Source organism: Pelophylax lessonae (assembly GCF_965119305.1).
Source record: "Pelophylax lessonae genome assembly, chromosome: 1".
NCBI classification, from domain to species: domain Eukaryota; kingdom Metazoa; phylum Chordata; class Amphibia; order Anura; family Ranidae; genus Pelophylax; species Pelophylax lessonae.
The window spans coordinates 133,387,354-133,406,771 of NC_138768.1; the positions used below are offsets into that span (position 1 = coordinate 133,387,354).

At 44.9% G+C, this 19,418-nt stretch overlaps 1 protein-coding gene across 1 annotated transcript in view; it reads right to left on the reverse strand.

Moving 5' to 3' along the window:
- The window catches only part of LOC309555456 (beta-hexosaminidase subunit beta-like), a 119,126-nt gene that overhangs the window by 15,055 nt on the left and 84,653 nt on the right, over positions 1-19,418 (reverse strand). The window contains exons 10-11 of the mRNA XM_082257481.1: positions 17,631-17,703; positions 14,052-14,226 (exon numbers count right to left, since the gene is read on the reverse strand). Of these exons, the coding sequence (XP_082113607.1) occupies positions 14,052-14,226; positions 17,631-17,703 (248 nt within the window). The remainder of the gene's footprint in view (positions 1-14,051; positions 14,227-17,630; positions 17,704-19,418) is intronic.

Consider the following 19,418-nt stretch of genomic DNA (forward strand, 5'->3'; position numbering starts at 1 on the left):
CTTAGCTGATCCGCTCACACTGGATGGCCTTCTCCCCTAATCGCCCCCCTGCCCCCCCCCCTTTTTTTGTCCTTTTTTCATGTGTTTGACCTGTCTTCCCTCTCCCCCTCCCCTCCTCCCGGTCGTCCCCCCCTTCTAACGTAGCACTTCCTGCTCTTTGCTCTTTACTTCCTTTACCTGTTCCTTTTTCATATTTTTCTCTTTTTCTTTTTTTTGAAAAATACCCCCGTTCTTGTAAGGCATGCATGACACTACGACCTCTTGTGGTCTCTCGGATTGGTGACCCCGTCGGATGCTCCCCGCACTCCGGTGTGCCGGCCATGTGACAGATGCCGGTAGGAGTGTGGGTCTGTCTGGGAACCTACTGTCCTGAGACGTACCTTAGTGCTTTGCATGTTATCGTTTCTCACATACGGCTATGTTTATATGATTTACGCCTCATGTTACGCTGTTTTCTTGTTACTTGGCTGTATTTCAATTCACTGCCTTAGATGACTTGTATGCCTTTGTCTTCTCATTAAACATTGAATTTGAAAAAAAAAAAGAAGAGAGGTTTTCCCTTCCTAAAAATAATGAGTCGTAGTCATATTGGGCTGAAGACCCGATCCATTATATGCCAGTGTTCTCTGCTGCCATGGCCAGGTGTAGATATGAAAAACGGATTTTTGTAAGATCTTACCGTAAAATCCTTTTTCTCTTAGCTCATTGACAGACGTAGTCCTCGGTGATTCAGCACCTTAGGGTTATGCTGCCTCCACAGGAGTAGGACTAGACAGGAAATAATAAATGCTCTGGCCACACCCTAGGGGCAGTCCCCGAGGGTATATCCTCTCTCTCCCTGCTACAGCACATCAGTTATGTCACAAAGCAGTGTTTAGAGAATTTAACCCAACCCAACTCCAAAACAGAGGGGCGGGTACTACGTCTGTCAATGAGCTAAGAGAAAAGGATTTTACGGTAAGATCTTACAAAAATCAGTTTTTCTCTATCGCTCATTGACAGACGTAGTCCTCGGTGATTCAGCACCTTCGGGACGTCCCAAAGCAGTACCACAAATGAGGGGTGGGAAAATGGAAAATTAAATCCAAATCTAGAAGGCCCAACCGTTGCCAACTAGAAGTTTACAATGCTCATCCTCAATGATGAGACTCAACAGAAAAAAAAAAAAAATTTTTCAACAGAAAAAAACCCTCGAGGTAGACCGCCGGTCTCCTCAAATTGCGGCCTGCAAAACTTTGCGGCCAAATGAGGCATCCGCCGATGCCATCACATCAATCTTATAAAATTTTGTAAAGGTATGTACCGACGACCAGGTGGCCGCCTTACATACCTGGACCACTGACGTCTGATGGCGGAAGGCCCAAGAAGTACTGAGCGCTCGAGTGGAGTGCGCCCTAACAGGGAACGGAAGACTCCGACCCTTAATAGAATAAGCCTGTACCACCGTCTGTCTGATCCATTTGGCGATAGTTGCGGCAGATGCAGGCAACCCCTTTCTGGGGCCATCCGGGATCACAAAAAGTGAATCCGTCTTACGGAACGATTCCGTCGCCTTCAGGTATACCCTGATTGCCCGAACCACATCTAAGGAATGCAACGCATGTTCCCGATGATGATTGGGCTGAGGACACAAGGAAGGTAGTACAATATCTTCATTCAGATGAAAATCTGAAACCACCTTAGGAAGAAAGAATGGCTTAGGATGAAGCACTACCTTATCCCTATGAATCACTAAGTATCGGGACTGGCATGATAATGCAGCCAGTTCTGACACCCTGCGTGCAGAAGTGATAGCCACCAAGAAGGCCACCTTCTGGCATAAAGTAAGCAAGGGAATCTCCCTGATGTTTTCAAAGGGAGGCTGTAGAACCGTCAAAACCAAATTAAGATCCCAGGGCGGTAAGGGCGCGCGGACTGGTGGAGCCAGGTGCCGCACCCCCTGGATGAAATTTCGCACCAAGGACTTGGTAGCTAAAGGTTTCTGAAAGAAGATTGCTAATGCTGAAACTTGACCTTTGATGGTACTCAAGGCTAGTTTCTGCTCAACCCCTTTCTGCAGAAAGGCCAGTATTCGGGTCACCGAATAGGTACGTGGAGGAATCCCTAAAGATTCGCACCACGCGATATAAGTCTTCCATGTGCGATAATAAACCTTGCTGGAAGTCGCTTTCCTTGCTTTAATAAGGGTAGGAATAACTGAAGCTGACAACCCTCTGTCCTTCAGTACCTGGGTCTCAATGGCCAGGCCATTAAAACCAGCGACTGTAAAGCATGATGGAAGATTGGTCCTTGAGACCGCAGACACTCCCTGAGACGAAGTTCCCAAGGAACGTCCGCGACCAGTCTGTCCAAGTCGGCCAGACCGGCTAGACGAGGCCAGCCTAGAATTTCTAGGACCACTGGCGTTGACTGGATCTGACCCAGACAGCCCTAGAGCTATCTGGTCCCGATCATCAGTCTGCTCCTTCTCTGTTCCCACACATTTATCAGACACCTGATTCCTATCCGGAACGGTGATTTCTTCTGGTTGAACCTCCGGGACCGAAGTCACCTGGCTAGAGGCTTCTCGGGCTGTCTGTTCAACCGGATCCGTTTCTTGTGGGGAACTGAGACTAATCTTTGGAAAAGGTAAAGAAAAAGATCTGTTCAGGGAACGGTAACTGCCACTCCCTGTAGTACTTAAATGTTGGAAGGGAAGAATCGCACCGGTAACAGTGATCGATGCTCGATCTAATGCCCTGAATACCGGTGAAGACGTCCCCCCACCCTCAACCCGGGTGGGGGCGCACCTTCAGGCTGTGTAATTCTTTGCTTCGGGTTTGGCTGAGTCGGTCTTTTGTTTGTCCGACCAGCCCCTTTTGAACCCGCCTGGAGAAGCCTTGCCTTTCCCGCTTGTTCCAGCCGGGCGTGCGAACCCTTTATGGGCGGTAAAGAAAGGTCCTCGCTTGTTACGAGGTCCTTTAGCTCTTGCCGTTTGTGGCAAGAAAGTGCTCTTGCCCCCAGTGGCATTCTTGATGATCTCATCTAGAGTGGCACCAAATAGGCGATTCCCCTGAAAGGGGAGATTCGTCAAGGTCTTTTTAGAACCTAGGTCTGCTGACCAGCATTTTAACCACAGCACACGTCTGAGGATTACCGCTGACATAGATGCTTGCCCTAATAGGGGAGTAGTATCCAAGGCTGCGTCACAGACGAACTGTAGTCCTTGTATAATCTGTTCCATTAATTCAGATGTTCCCTGGGGGATATCTTTCCCCCTCAGGTCTTGGCGTACCAGTCTCGCCCATTCCGTTAGTGTCTGGGAAACTAGACCAATAACAATTACTGGTCTAAATGCTGACCCTATCAGGGAGAAGATAGTGCGGGACTCCGCTTCCACCTTTCGATCCACTGGATCCTTAACTGCTTGCCGCCCGCCCGCCGTCATATGACGGCGGAGCGGAGCGACCATTATCCTGGGCCGCCGTCATATGACGGCGGCACTTTAAGCAGGGCAGGCGCGCGATCGCGTGCGCGCCGCCCTGCACTGCCGGTGTCGGGGTGTCCCCGGGACACCCCCCGTCACCGGCAGGGGGGAAACAGCCAATGGGCGTGGCTGTTTCCCACGTGATCGGCTGTGTTCCAATGACACAGCCGATCACAATGAAGGCGCCCACTAGATGACCGCGCATGCGCGATCGGGAGCGCGCAGCGCGGTCATGTCGGTGGCACTGTGTTCCGTAGGAACACAGCTGTCACCGGCGGTAGTAAACAGTCACTGACAGTGACTGTTTACTATGTGATCGGCTGTGAATCCATTCACAGCCGATCAGAAAATGTAAACAAAGAGCAGTAACTCAGTGTTACTAGCTCTTCTCTCCTCATACAGTTTCCAGTATGAGGGGAGAAGAGCTAGAAATAGTGAGTTACTGCTCTGTACACATGTAACAAAGTAAAATCACACTAAAAAATGTCCCCACACAGTCCTCAGCCCCCCCCAATGTCACCTGTCACCCAACAGTCACCTCATCAGTGCCCAGAAATTGACACCCATAACGTTCACATGTGAGCGTAGCGATCGCAGGCAGAATCACTGCGATTCTGCCCACGATCCGGAAATCATTGCAAATCGCGGGACGCCTGTGCGTTGCCCATTTTTTGCAATAGCACCCCAAACGCTGTGCGATGTTGCCGCCATTTCCGCCTGCCGAATCGCGGTAACATCGCGCAAACATCGCATGACGCCCAAAAAAGGTACAAGAGTTTCTTTGGAGCGTCATGCGTTGTTTGCGCGATGTTACCGCGATTCGGCAGGCGGAAATCGCAGCAACATCGCACAGCATTTGGGGTGCTATTGCAAATCACGGGCAACGCACAGGCGCCCCGCGATTTGCAATGATTTCTGGATCACGGTCAGAATCGCAGTGATTCTGACCGTGATCGCTACGCTCACATGTGAACATAGCCTAAAGTTCACCGGTCACCAGAGACTGCCATCAGTACCGCCGTGCACCATCGCCCGTCACCTGTCACCCATCAGTGACCATCGCCCGTCACCTGTCACCCCATCAGTCATCGTCATCTGTCACCCCATCAGTCATCGTCACTTGACACCCCATCAGTGATCGTCACTTGTCACCCCATCAATCATCGTCACATGTCACCCCGTCAGTGACTGTCATCTGTCACCCCATCAATCATCGTCATCTGTCACCTCATCAATCATCATCACCTGTCACCTCATCAATCATCGTCACCTGTCACCCCATCAATCATCGTCATCTGTCACCTCATCAATCATCGTCACCTGTCACCCCATCAGTCATCGTCACCTGTCACCCCATCAGTCATCGTCACCTGTCACCCCGTCAGTCATCGTCACCTGTTTGCCATATACATGCAATCACTTACTGACCGCCTAACGACTATATGCGTCGGCCATTAAAAGCTAAATACTGGGGTTATGGCAGCAGATAGCCCCCATAACCCCGGTATTTTTTGAAACGGCGGGCGGTCGGCTTTCAGATAAGGGTGGTCCCAGTGGCGGATTCGCTGCGGAATTACCCTTACGGTGCAGGGAAAGAGGTGCCCCCCCCCCTCCTGCCGCGTCCCAGACGTTTTCCCAGCTTACCGGACCCGCCCGCAGCGGGGAAAACTATCCGGTCCCGGATCCTCAGAGACAGGAAGTCGAGTGAGGGCAAGATGGCCCTCACTCAACTCTATGGTCTTGGAGGACCGGAGCTACGTCAAAAGACGTTGCCTAGCAACCGGTTTAAAGGGCCGCTTTTTTTTTTTGCTTTTTTTTTTCCCTCTTTCAACAATTTATTTTTTTTTTTTCTTTTTTAGTGTAGTTGTGAGGTGTGAGGTCTTTTTGACCCCAGATCTCACAATAAAGAGGACCTGTCATGCCTATTTCTATTACAAGGGATGTTTACATTCCTTGTAATAGGAATAAAAATGATCAAAACATTTTTTTTTTTTAAACTGTGTAAAAATAAAAAAATAATAAATAAAATAAATAGGAAAAAAAAATAAAAAATTAAAGCGCCCTGTCCCCGTTAGCTCGCGCGCAGAAGCAAACGCATACGCAAGTCCCGCCCACATATGTAAACGGTGTTCAAACCATACATGTGAGGTATCGCCGCGATCGTTAGAGCGAGTGCAATAATTTGAGCCCTAGACCTCCTCTGTAACTCTAAGCTAGTAACCTGCAGAAATTTTTAAAATGTTGCCTATGGGGATTTTTAAGTACCAATGTTTGGCGCCATTCTGTGAGCATGCGCAATTTTGAAGCATGACATGTTGGGTATCTAATTACTCTGCGTAACATTATCTTTCATATTATGGAAAAAATTGGGCTAAATTTACTGTTTTCTTATTTTTTAGTTCAAAAAAGTGAATTTTTTTCAAAATAATCGCATTTGGAAGACTGCTGCGCAAATATGGTGTGATAAAAAATATTGCAACGATCTCCATTTTATTCTCTAGGGTCTCTGCTAAAAAAAAATATATAATGTTTGGGGGTTCAAAGTAGTTTTCTAGCAAAAAAAATTATTTTAGCTTGTAAACACCAAGTGTCAAAAATAGGCCCAGTCTTAAAGTGGATAAATGGACAACTTTGTGTAAAGCGCTACTTGGATGTGAGGCCTATGTATGTGGCCAGGCTGTGAAAAAGTGTTACACATGTGGTATCGCCATACTCGGGAGGAATAGCAGAATGTATTTTGGGGTGCAAGTTTTGCTATGTACATGCGATGTGTTAGAAATATTGCATAAATGGACAGCTTTGTGTAAAAAAAATGTGTTTTAATTTTCTTTCCACATTTTCCAAAAACATGTGGAAAAAAATGACATATTCAAAAGACTCATTATGCCTCAAAAATTATACGTTGGGCTGTTTGCTTTCCAAAATGGGGTCATTTTATGGGGGTTTCCATTGTCCTGGTGCTCCAGGGCCTTCAAAAGTGCGATAGGTTGTCAGGAAATTATATGTGTAATTTGTGCTCCTAGAATGCCGGACGCTGCTACTCGGATGTTAGGCCTCTGTATGTGGCCAGGCTGTGAAAAAGTCTCACACATGTGGTATTGCCATACTCAGGCGGAGTAGTAGAATGTGTTTTGGGGTGTAGTTGCAAGTATACATGTGCTGTGTGAGAGAAATAACCTGTTAATACGGCAATTTGTAAAAAAAAATAAATAAAAAAAAATAAATCTTCATTTTGCAAAGCATTGTGGGAAAAAATTACAACTTCAAAAAACTCATCATGCCCCTTATTAAATACCTTGGAATGTCTACTTTCCAAAAAGGGGTCATTTGGGGGGTATTTGTACTTTCCTGACCTTTTAGTGTCTCAAGAAATGAGATAGGCCTTCAGTACATCAGGTGTGATCAAGTGTGATCAATTTTCAATGAATAGCACCATAACTTGTGGACTCTATAACTTTCACAAAGACCAAATAATATACACTTATTTGGGTTTTTTTTACCAAAGATAAGTAGCAGTATAAATTTTGGCCAAAATTTGTGAAGAAAAATGACTAATTTGCAAAATTTTATGACAGAAACAAAGAAAAATGCGTTTTTTCACGATATTTTCAGTCTTTTTTTATTTATAGCACAAAAAATAAAAAACCCAGTATTGATCAAATACCATCAAAAGAAAGCTCTATTTGTGCGAAAAAAAGGACACAATTTTTGTATGGGTACAGTGTTGCATGACTTAGTAATTCTCAGTCAAACTGTGAGAGCGCTGAAAGCTGAAAATCGGTCTGGGCAGGAAGGGGGTGAAAGTGCACTGTAGGCAAGTGGTTAAAGGACGAAGTGTCCTCCACTGGGATAACCGTGGCTTTATTCAGCCTGGAAATAGGTGGGTCCACCACCGGTGGTACCGTCCATTTCTTAATGAAGGATTCCTCAAACGGATAACGTCTATCAATACGCTTGGAAATAGTAGAGGTACGCTTTGAATGTTCCCATTCTACCTTAATCTTATTATCAAAACACTTGGGTACAGGAAAAACCTTCACCGTTTTGATGGGCTTGTTAGTACCAAAGGGAATCTCTGTTTCAGTTGCCTCTGCCGGTAAAACCTCAAGTCTTACGGTTTCCCGCACCGCCACAACTAGTGCGTCCACCAATGCTTCTTCCCGAATTATGGCGGAAGAATGAACGTCCTCCTCACTGTCTGAGGGAACTTTACCTGAGATAACAGCCCTTGCAGAGGGACCTGCAACTGCAGTGACCATCTCTGAATCTGAGTCAGAGGTGTCAGATGATATAGGGGTAGGCGGGGGTCGCTTTCTTGACCCACGTCCCTGGCAGGCCGTCTCCACCCGAGCCACCAAAGACTCCAAAACTGATGTAAATGCGTCTATACTCTGTGCACCGGCGGGTCCCGTGGTCCCCTCGAGGGAAACAGGTGGGGGTGCTTGTGTGGCAGGGTCCATGATAATTCCAGTTACTATCCGGAAATTTCAATCCAAAAATAAAACTTTTTTTTTTTTTTTTTTTTTAGACCCCCCAGCGCCACAAAGCCCCTCAGTGTTAGCTGCTTAGGGACCCCTATCGAGCGAGAGAGAGAGAGAGAGATCGACCCCCAGGCTCACCACTTGATGCTCAGAGTTTTCCACTGCACTTGTCTCAGCCCTGTCTGAAACCGACAGGAAGTCTCTTGGCTGGCTGCCCGGGAAGAAAGGAGGCGGCTCCGCCCTCTGCACGCCTTCCGGCGCCTCCCCAAGCTCCACGAGGTGTTTGGGACACATCAAACATGGCCGCCCCCATGCTGGAGACACGAGGCTACGCCAAAATGGCGGCCTCGTGCGATCCAGCAAAACAATGGCGGCGGCTGCACGCAATAGCGGCGTGATCACAACACCTTCTCTACATGGGGATTTAGCCTAGTTGGCGGTACCGAACCCTGGCGGACCGTAGGGCCATCGGAAGGCCTGCTATTGCTGGAGACCTGATTAGGGAGACAGTCTACATATCCCTGGCTTCTGACTGGTAGGATACTTTTTATATCATAGCAAGATTCCAGTACTGCCGCTGATTACAATCTTTTAAACATTTTTACAATTAGATTGTCAGCTCCCAAACCAAGCCTCCTGGCTTTTTGCACGCAAAAATCACACTCAAAATAGGGGGATCTGTGCCATGTTTATAGGATAGAGGGAAAAACTCATCCTTACCATACAGCGAGGGCCCGCGTTCACCACAAGACCCGTCAGAGGGAAAGGGGGAACATACTACTCACCATACCGGAACCAGGCGGGCGCCAACTCCTGACAGTACCCCTCTCCACCGGGGTGGGAGGGCTGTCGACCAATCCGGATGCCATGACTCATGGTCCTTGGCGTTTCAGCGAGACGTTTAACTCGCAGGGTCAGTCCCCGTCCAGTGGGACTATGTCGCGGCCGACCCAGCGCGGAGCTATGGCCTGCACGCGCTCGTAGGCTGAACTGGGGTGACCACTGGATCTCAACACCCAGCCCGTCGCCCAGTTCAGCTTTCTTGCTTGAAGATCTCACAGGAACTCTGGAGAAAAAAAGCTATCTAAAAATCTTTTTAAGCAAAAAAATCCTGCCAGGACCGAAGATCCCAACAAGGTATCTAGGTCCTTACTCCTAAAGCCCCGTACACACGTACCGATGGTCGGCTTACAAATGTTCCTCTTTTCTCCCCGGGATGTCGGTGTCTGCTGAAAAGTGCAAAGACAGCACAAGGACAGCACAAGAATTTTGTCCGCCGACTGCAGAAGTGATGTCATGTAATGGTTAACTTTCCCTGTGTTTTCTATTTTCTGAGCATGCCCAGTCTTGCAAATCTGCGGTCTGTCGGCCGAATTGTGTACTGACAGGCGAACAATCGTCCGTTCTGGTGTCGGCATACAAATATTTTCATGTTTGCACGAAAGACTTTTGTCCGCGGATTGTGCGCAGACATCTGTCGGAGGCACCATACTAACACGCGTACAATCGGCAGATCCTTCGTCCACCGACGTTTGTATGCCGACGATCGGTACGTGTGTACGGGCCTTTACTAGACAGAAAAAAACTGATGTACTGTAGCAGGGAGAGAGAGGATATACCCTCGGGGACTGCCCCTAGGGTGTGGCCAGAGCATTTTTTATTTCCTGTCTAGTCCTACTCCTGTGGAGGCAGCATAACACGAAGGTGCTGAATCACCGAGGACTACGTCTGTCAATGAGCGATAGAGAAAACTTAATGCGATTTATACATTTCAACAATGAATGCTGTCATCCTTGGGGAGATACTGGATAGGATCGGTTCCTAGTAAATCACTTTAAACCAAAAATTTGCAAACTTGTATACACCTCAACAAAATGTCTGCGTAGATGTCCCTCATTAATTTTTCTGGCCACCTTTTTGAATCTAAAATTGCCAGGGCTTCTCCCAACAGCTTTTAAATACCCAACTTAGAAAGGGGAAGAAAGACTGCTTGAGAAATGATGAATTACTCACAGTGAAGCGGAAGGACAAAAAGGGAATGTTTTCATCCTGTCTTCCATTCACGCAGACAGGACAGTCCAAATCACAACGGCAACTGGTGTTGTTGAGAAGCCCCTCTGTGTCCACCACTAAAACCTTAACATGGGAGGGGTGCATGGTCAGATAATGGCGCTGTACACATTTTCCAGTAAAGCCAGACACTGGTACAAGATGGCATCTGTATATTTCTTTCAATTGGCCGTGTACAGCGTTTTTGTACTATACAAAGCGTCAGGAAGAACTGGAAACTTCCTAAAATTTCGAGAGGAAATCATCATGCCCCTTTTGTACCCAGAAGGTGCTGTGGCCCAAACTCCCAAGCCAGATTCAGTGAGCCAGCTGCATGAGAGGCAATTTCCAGATGCCATTCCTGGTTCCAGAACTCAAAAGTCACGCCAAAAAAAGATGTGTCTTTAGCAGATACAGAATAAAAAGAGACAGCCGCTTGTTTTGTCCATCCTGTCCTGGCCAACCTGGTCTCTGCCTCAAGGACTGCTTCCCTTGCTACCACACACTAGTGGAGTATTAGTGTAGGGTACAGCACCGCACAGTCTAGGGCACACATTCACACAGTGTCTCGAAAGAGGTCAGGAAACTAGCTATCACATTTTGAGAGACCCTTGCATGGAAAGTTTACAAGTTACAAAAAAGTAAAAGAAAAATCACAAAAATAGTTGTCGTGTTCTGTTCTTACTGCGTTTTGTTAACCAGTTTGCTTTGAAGAAACGCCATTCAGCTGCAGCACTGATCTGTTTATTCTGACAGCAGCAGGGTGTGCTTTCAGAATACATACGTCAGTGATTGCAACGCTGTAGGAGGAGATTTCTCCCAGGCAGTTGAAAAAAAAAAAAAAATGAAAATTGCCTATATGCCAATCATTAGAAGTGGGTGGATGTAGGGCGGTATATTCTAACGGTGGGCATCACACACACTTTTTCTTGCAGAGATTTCTTCATCCAGGTCAATCGATGTGAATGGAGGAATCGGTTAGGGTCTGTTCTCGTTCAGCCCAACGAGTGCATAAAAACAAAACAAAACAAAAAACATTACAATATACAGTCGTGGCCAAAAGTTTTGAGAAAAACACAAATAAATTTTCACAAAGTCTGCTGCTTCAGTGTGTTTTAAATCTTTTTGTCAGAGGTTAGTATGGTATACTGAAGTATAGTTACAAGCATTTCATAAATGTCAAAGGCTTTTATTGATATTTAAATTAAGTTTATGCAAAGAGTAAATATTTGCAGTGTTGACCCTTTTTCAACACCTCTGCAGTTCATCCTGGCATGTTGTCAATCAACTTCTGGGCCTCATCCTGGCTGGTGGCAGCCCATTCTTGCATAATCTATGCTTGAAGTTTGTCAGAATTTGTAGGGGGTTTTGTTCACCTGCTTCGAGGACTGAACACAAGCTCTCAATAGGCCTAATGGTCTAGGGAGTTTCCAGGCCAAGAACCCTAAAATTTTGATGTTCTGTTCCCCAAGCCACTAAGTTATCACTTTTGCCTTATGGCAAGGTGCTCCATCATGCTGGAAAAGGCATTGTTCATCACCAAACTGTTCTTGGATGGTTGCGAGAAGTTGCTCTCTGAGGAATTTTTTGGTACAATTCTTTATTCAGGATTATTTTCTTTGGCCAAATTGAGAGTGAGCCCACTCCCTTGGTGGAGAAGCAACCCCACACATGAATGACTTCTCAGGATGCTTTACTGTTGGCATGTCCCAAGACTGATGGTATGCTCACCTTTTCTTCTCTGGACAAGGTGACTGAGGCAGCAGACTTTGTGAAAATTAATATTAGTGTCACGCTCAGAACTTTTGGCCACAGCTGTATTCCTGAATTAAGCTTCTAAAAACAGTGTTCTGAGCACTGCTCTGAAGCTCAATGTTACACAACAGTGACTGCAGTAAAAAAAGCAAAAAAGAGCCAATGCGGCCATTTTGACAATAGAGATTTGATGGCAAAACAGGTGGGTAGAGAGGGACAGGGCACATTCCCTGTATATTTTATTGGAGTTTTAAAAAAAAAAAATTTAGGGTGTACATCCTTAGGCCACAACTGATTAATGGGACGATTGGCTGTAGAATTAAAATACTATTCTTGGTTAACAGGGTTATGGAAGGCAAACTTTTAAAAAGTGGTTGTAAACCTCAGACATGAAATGTGAACAAAGCATATTATAGCGGCAAGTAAAAGCAAGTATAGTGGGTACTAGTCTCTATTAAGATCACTAAGTGACATTTCTGTCCACGGCTTTGTTCTTCTGCTAACAGCATGAATCACTTCCGAAAAGTTTTCCTAACACCAAGAGAAAAAATAGTGACAGGGGGAGGGAGCTCCGACTGATTGACAGCCTCAGCTCAGTTTCGGTGTCTTGTGTGATAGGGAGGCTCCCTTTTCGGACAGCTCAGAAAAACTTTAAAATTCAGCACTCTGAACAGATTTAGAGAAGGAAGGGCTACAGATACACAGGTACAACTTATGTAGGATGATTTGTTTCATCTCTGTTTATCACCTGAGGCCAGTCACTTCACTGGGTATATGTGAGGGTTTACAACCACTTTAAAATTACATCAGATGCTCCTTTGTGTTTTACATGCCATGGTGTTTTACAGCCAAACTAATATTAGTGATAACAAGATACAGGTTAAAATGTATTATTTTGTAAAACCCCCAAAAACTGATTTCACAACAATCGACGGGCTAGATCACTTGCCAGCTTTTTCTGTTGTCGAGACACCAGTAGTTTGATCACCTTTCAATAGAATCTGAATTTATCCCCATTCCATAAGAATGGTGTGTTATTGCCATCATCCTGCACCACAATAACTGTGAAGTTGGGCAGAAATGGTCTCTCCTCTGGAGTCTGAGCGCAGTTTGTGACTCAACTTGTCAGCAATCACGCTAAACTGGAATATCAGAGTTGGATTTAGGCTCCATTCACACTTGTACAACTTGTCCTGTGACTTTGGACACAATTCGCAGCCTATGTATTTCAATGGAACCGTTCAAATCTATAGCGACTTTAAAAGATTTCCTGCACTACTTTGATGCGACGCGAGTGCTATAGACTGCAATGTACACTGTCAAAAATCCCATCTTAAAAGGTTATCAATGTGATAGTTGTGCAACAGTCAAATCCAAAGTCACACCCATCCAAAGTTGCAATGGAAATTGCACGACTTTTGAGTCGCACAAGTGTGAATGGAGCCTAAAAGTCAAATTGAAGATTCAGTTTATATTCGCCAAATTAATTTCAGGTGTGTCAAAACAAAAAAAGGTTTGAAAAGTCTTGAAGCTTTAAAAAACAAAGCAGCCAAGCCACAATTCTTAATCTAGCCATATAGCAATATACTCAGGTACTCTTATACCATGGTATACATGAGTTGTAAGTTAATGACTTCTAGCTATCAATCATGTTATTCTCCTAGCCCGTTGTACCATTTATTGAATGACTGTATATCCTTGTGTGTTTTTGGATGGCTTTACATAACAAACTTCTTCTTACTGACCCTTCTTCCTTTTTGGCAATACCTTTCTTTATCCTTGGTGCCCAGTCACGCCCGCCCTTGTCTTTCTTTACCCAAAAATGTAAAAAGGCAAAAAAAATAAAAAAATATCATCCACAGCCTTAAAAAGCCTGTTCCCTGCCAGCAGCTGCAGAGAAGGACTTTACCTCTCTGTGGGGAAGCAGTGGTCTTGTTGCAGAGTTCCAAAACACCTCTTGCGGAGTCAGAGAAAGAGCTCCTCAATGAGTTTTGCTGATTCTACAGCTATAGGTTGGACTCAGTAGGGGGTGCCAGACATCGTTCCCCTGAAAGCACCCCAGAGTCTCACTCTGCAGTATGCTGGCAAAGGGACAGGCTGCTTTCTTTCTAAAGCAGCTTCAGCCTAAGTAGAAACAAACTAGGACATTGAACACCTTTTGTTTTGCTGCATCTGGAATTCATGTAGCCAATTTAAAACTGAAGGTTCAATAAATTGGGCTTTAAAGTAAATGAAGAAACTGGTCAAGGTCAACACACAGCAATTATTCTCACACGTGAATAGTAAAAACACATACTAACCATTAAAGTTTAGTGGCTCAACTCCGTAGTAGTTCCGCCAGTCCTGGCCAAGACTAATGTAATCTAGGTACCAGGGAGCTGAGAGGATGGCAGAAAACCCTGCAGCCGTCACTTTGTACAATTCTTCGAAATACTTTGGATTCTTGTACACTTCCACTACCGTGTCTGGATTAATCTGCAAAGATTGCAATCGATGAGGGTTTTTAAAGCGGAACTTCACTCTCTCAATGAACAATGACTATTTTATTCCTTATATTGCTAGCATTAGTTACATGTGGGGAAAATTGATCATATTTGCTTGTTTTAAACTTCTTATTTTTTTTTACATTTCTTCAGTTACTTTCTGGTTTCCAGGCCTTTTAAAATGATGTCTACATCCCAGAAGTCTTCAGTATGACTAAGCACAGTCTCTCTCAGCTAAGCACATACTCTCCTGCTTGCATGTCCGAGATAAGGGAAGGTGGATTTCAAGTAAACGCTACATGAATCTGCCCTTACTCAGAATGGCCATGGCAAGAAATGGTAGGGGGCATTTTTTTTTAAAGTGATTTCTCAAAAAAACAAAACAAAAACATGGAGACATGGGTGAATGGGGGAGTTTGCTTTAAATATCAGAAATGAATGAAATAATTGTGACAAAGAGTAGTTCCACTTTAAGGTGTATATATAGAAGGCTTCATTAGTATGCAAATTCTTCACTAAGGCCAATATCACACTGGCAGCAACAGGATTGCAAGGGAAGACAAAAGGAACCAAATGTTTCTAGGATGCCACTTCCTCACTGCCCAAAACGCCATAGCATCCTGCTCACAATCGAGTGATTGACACCTTACTGGTCCGGCCAAGGAGGAAGTGACATCACAGGAACAGGTATGTGGTTCCTTCACCCACTCTATGGGATCCTGTCCCTGATGGGTTGCTGCCAGTGAAACAATCGCTACTGTCATACCGGCAGAATTTACAGTGTTTAGTGTTAGAATAAAAGGTTTCCCAATTCTATTACCAGTATAACTATTTAGGTTATTAAACATGGTTATTGTTGAGGCAAGAATGGTAGCTTTCTTGTATAGGAGCAAGAAAACTGGATTTTTGACTTACTGTAAAATCCTTTTCTCTTAAGTTCATTGACAGACACAGTTCTCTCTGATTCATATCAGTAGGGTAATACTGCCCCCTACAGGAGTAGGACACTAGGCAAAAAAAAGCTCTGGCTACGCCTATGGGCAGTCCCGGAGGGTACACCCTCTCTCTTCCTGCATAGGATGTCAGTTTTGTATCAAAGCAGTGTCAAAAAAGGAACACCAACCCAACTCAAAATAGAGGGGCGGGTACTGCTTCTGTCAATGAACTTAAGAGAAAAGGAGTTTATGGAAAGTCAAAAATCCAGTTTTCTCCATTGTTCATTGACGGACGCAGTTCTCTCTGATTCATATCAGTAGGGACGACCCAAAGCAGTGCCATAAAATGAGGGGTGGGAACAGCAGAAAAGAACAAGTCCCCAAGGCCAAACATAGCCGACCAGGCAACATAGGACTCATCAGAACAAAAGATGAGGCCCACCTGAAACAAACAGGAAACACCCTCAAGGAAGGCCAAAAGCCCTCCAAAACAGCACCCAGCAAAAAACCTTGCGGCCGGAAAGAGGCATCTGCAGATGCCAGCACATCCACCTTATAAATAGGGGTAAAGGTGTGAACAAACTACCAGGTAGTACTCTTGCAACCTTAAGCACAGATGCCTCTATGGCAAAAAGCCCAGGAAGCACTAGGCGTCTGAGTAGAAAGCGCCAAAACAGGGAAAGGTAGGACCTGACCCATAATTGAAGAAGCCTGCACCACCGACTGTCCAATCCACCAGGAAATAGTCGCAGCAGACGCAGGCAGCCCTGTTATTGGGCCATCCGTGAGCACAGAGAGCGAACCTGACTACGGGAAGACACAGTAGTCACCAAGTACCCCAACTCCATCCAGAGTATGCAGCGCACATTCCATAGGATGAGGGGGCTTAGGACACAAGATGGCAACACAATGGCCCCGTGCAAGTGAACACTAGAACCCACCTTCGGAGGGAAGGACGGATCCGGACGAAGTACCACCTGGCCCCATGAACCAACATCTAGGGAGAACTACAGGACAATGTCACTAGTGCCGACACCCTGCGTGCAGAGTGACAGCAACCAAATTGAGGGTTCCATTAACTTGCAGTACAGAGCAAAAATGGTCCACCATAGCTTCAGGACTTGGGGGGGGGCAGTCCCACCAGATATGGAGCATAGTACCCCTGATGAGCATCAGATGAGCATCTCCAACAAGTGTCAGGTAGGGATGGGTCCATGTATTTTATGATAGAGGGACATCTGTACCATCTTGTCACTAGTTGAAATCCCTTTTCTTGTACCTTGGTGGCGGAAGAGAGTTTGTGGGTCAGAATAAAGCATTTTTGCCAGTCAATGAGTGAAATAATATGTCGAACTTTCCACTTTAAGTATATATTTTCATTGAACAAGAAGAGGTCCCTGCTGATGCAGCACTATTTTTCTAGGATGTTTAACCCAGGCCATAAACCTCCAGGCCAAAAAAACAGTGGTGCAGCAATCAAGAATAACTGCACTCTATTGATGGATGAAATACTGTAAAAATGTAGGTGGAAATCTCAAGAAGAGAGACAAATGCTAGTATAAGAGAAAGTAGTAAGGCTTTTACTAATAAAAAAAAAAAAAAAAAAGTTTGCAACAATCAACAGGGCTTAAAACCTAACTCCAGCTTTCATTTTAAAATGGTTTGTCTGAACCGAACTGGTCCAAACTGTATGCAGCATCAGCTACATACAGTAACTGTTCCATTACGGTTATGCTAGAGGTGCTGCACGAGGACTTCCTATCTGGCTCCTGGAACAAAATCAAGTCAGGCTGAGCACTGCTCAGCTATTCATAGGAAGATTTGTATTTTCTGAATGAATACAAGGCTCCCTGCGATTGGCTGGATTGGAGAGGCAGTCGGATGATGCCACCACAATCTCCACCTTGGCCAATCAGAGGAAGTCTTGTACTCCTTCAGAAAAATACAAAGCTTCCTATGAATACTCGATTTTGTTCCAGGAGTGGGAGCGGGATGGGAGGTCGCAGTCCCACTGCCGAACACAGCGCTGTATACTGTATGTAGTGGAGTTTAAAAAAAGGGACAGAAAGCTGGAGTTCGGTTTTAAAACCAGGCCCTCAAGATCTCAATGTCTCACCGCCTCAGTTTTAGTAACGCCACCCCATCATCCCACTAACCAATGAGGTGGCCTTACAGGTCAATAAAGGGTCCCATTGGATAGTGGTACACCAGGGAAGGCAACAGATTCTAAATGGATTTGAGGCAAGGCTGTGTTCTGATTTAAGAAAACCAGGGATATACAAGTGTAAATTAAGAAACACAATTTAACATGAAAAACCTTTAACAGATACAGAGCTCTGAACCGAATAGGAAAGGTCTGTTGTGAGGCACATCAGGAGCAAATAAAAGTGTGATATGGAAAAATACAGCGCAGTCAAAACGACAGACAAATATTGTATAATTTGAATTAAAAAAAATGTACCTGGTTATCGTTATCAAATACTTCCTGCCAAACCATGTAACCCTTTCCCAATTTGGACATTATACCGAGAACTCTGGGGAAGAAAGAGAGAGAAGTAAATGGGGGACACAAACGAGAACATTGAAATCATACTACTGAAATGACAGCTGAGGACCTTGATATGAAAATCTGTGACCTACAGACACAAGGGGCTACATTATCAGTACAAGGTGTTCCACACATACAAGTTTCCTAGACCAAAATTTATTACATCCAACCCTGTTCCATCTGGGTTTCAGTTTTCTTGGAAATTGACTGGGATTATTATACAATGGCTGGTCATCATCTGTTTATGTACTTCTTACAAAGTCTTACAGAACCAGCTGTCTATTTCTCACACCAGTAAGCCAATCTAATGCATGCAATAGAGTGGCCTTTCTTGTTCAGAAGAATTCTTCCCACCGATCACCATATTAATGTTATCTTAAGGGTTCCTCTATGTTAAAGTAATTCTAAAGCCTTAAAGTGGCTGTAAACTTCAGACATGAAATATGAACAAAGCATATTCCTCTGTAGTGTGTACAGTACTTGTTTCAATCCAAAGCACCAAGTGTTATTTCTGTCTGCTGTTTCATTCCTCTCCTATCAGCATGAATCACTTCTTTTTTTTTTTTTCACTTCTGACAAGTTTTCCTGACACCAAGATATAAAAGGTGACAGAAGAGGAACCTCCAGCAGAATGCAGAATATTTGAAAGGGGGCTAGTATAAGCCCCCCTTTCTTATGGGATGGGGGAAGGGTGAGATAAAGCTAGGTTAGCTTTAGTGCAGCCATGTTAGTTAGGGGGTACATTAGGCAGCTATAGTCAGTGAGGTGAACTGTTGACCTTAGGCTTGTTTTCCTGGCTTTCCTTGCTCAGGATTTTCCGCCTTAGGTGGTAGCTGGGCAGACTAGGAGAGTAACTAGTTTTAAACTTCAGTTTTTAGTTAGCCTAGTTAGTTCAGCGAATGAGCCCCTCTCCACGCCCACACTCTCCCACCTATGGGAGGAAGGTTACCTCAGGAATGGGGCTATTTAATGGACCGTCCGAGCCCTCACAGCTCAATCTCTTCAAAAATCTTTTTCCCCTCCCTCCCTCCCTCCCTTTGGTTTGTCGCGGCTTACAATATTATACTGGTTGGGTCACCTCTGTATCAGAGGGGGACGTTTTGTCTTTTGTGATTGGAAAAAGTAGTGTTGATGGATGATTACAGATTGATGGTTAATTTTATTATTGTACAATCCGAGTTGTTTATGACTGGGTTGGTTGTTATGTGATTATGTTGAAGAAAAATATTATTGGTTGATTATTTAAAGTTTGTACCAGTTAATAAAACAAGCCGCGGCCTTTTCTATCCAGCAGTGTGTCCGAGTGCCTTATTTATTGTTTAATTTTTATTAATAAGTATTACAATGTGTAAGGATGAATAGGATGTTTTTTATCCTCAGGTTTGTTATGCCTATAGTAAAGGTAGGTACTTATGCAAGACTAACTCCTTCCTGCCATCCCATGACAGCCTCAGCTCTGTTCCTGTGTGAGGGGGGTGTCTTTTCCCTCCAATTAGCCGTTTGACCCTATGGATGAGTAGGTTTAAGACATAGGGACGGTAGCACAATGTCTTCATTCAAATGAAACCCCTAGGAAGGAACACCTGACAGGGTCGCACCACCACTTTGTCCCTATGAATCACCAAGTAAGGTGACCGACAGGACAACGCAGCCAACTCCGACACGCAACGTGCGGAAGTAACAGCTACTAAGAAAGCCACC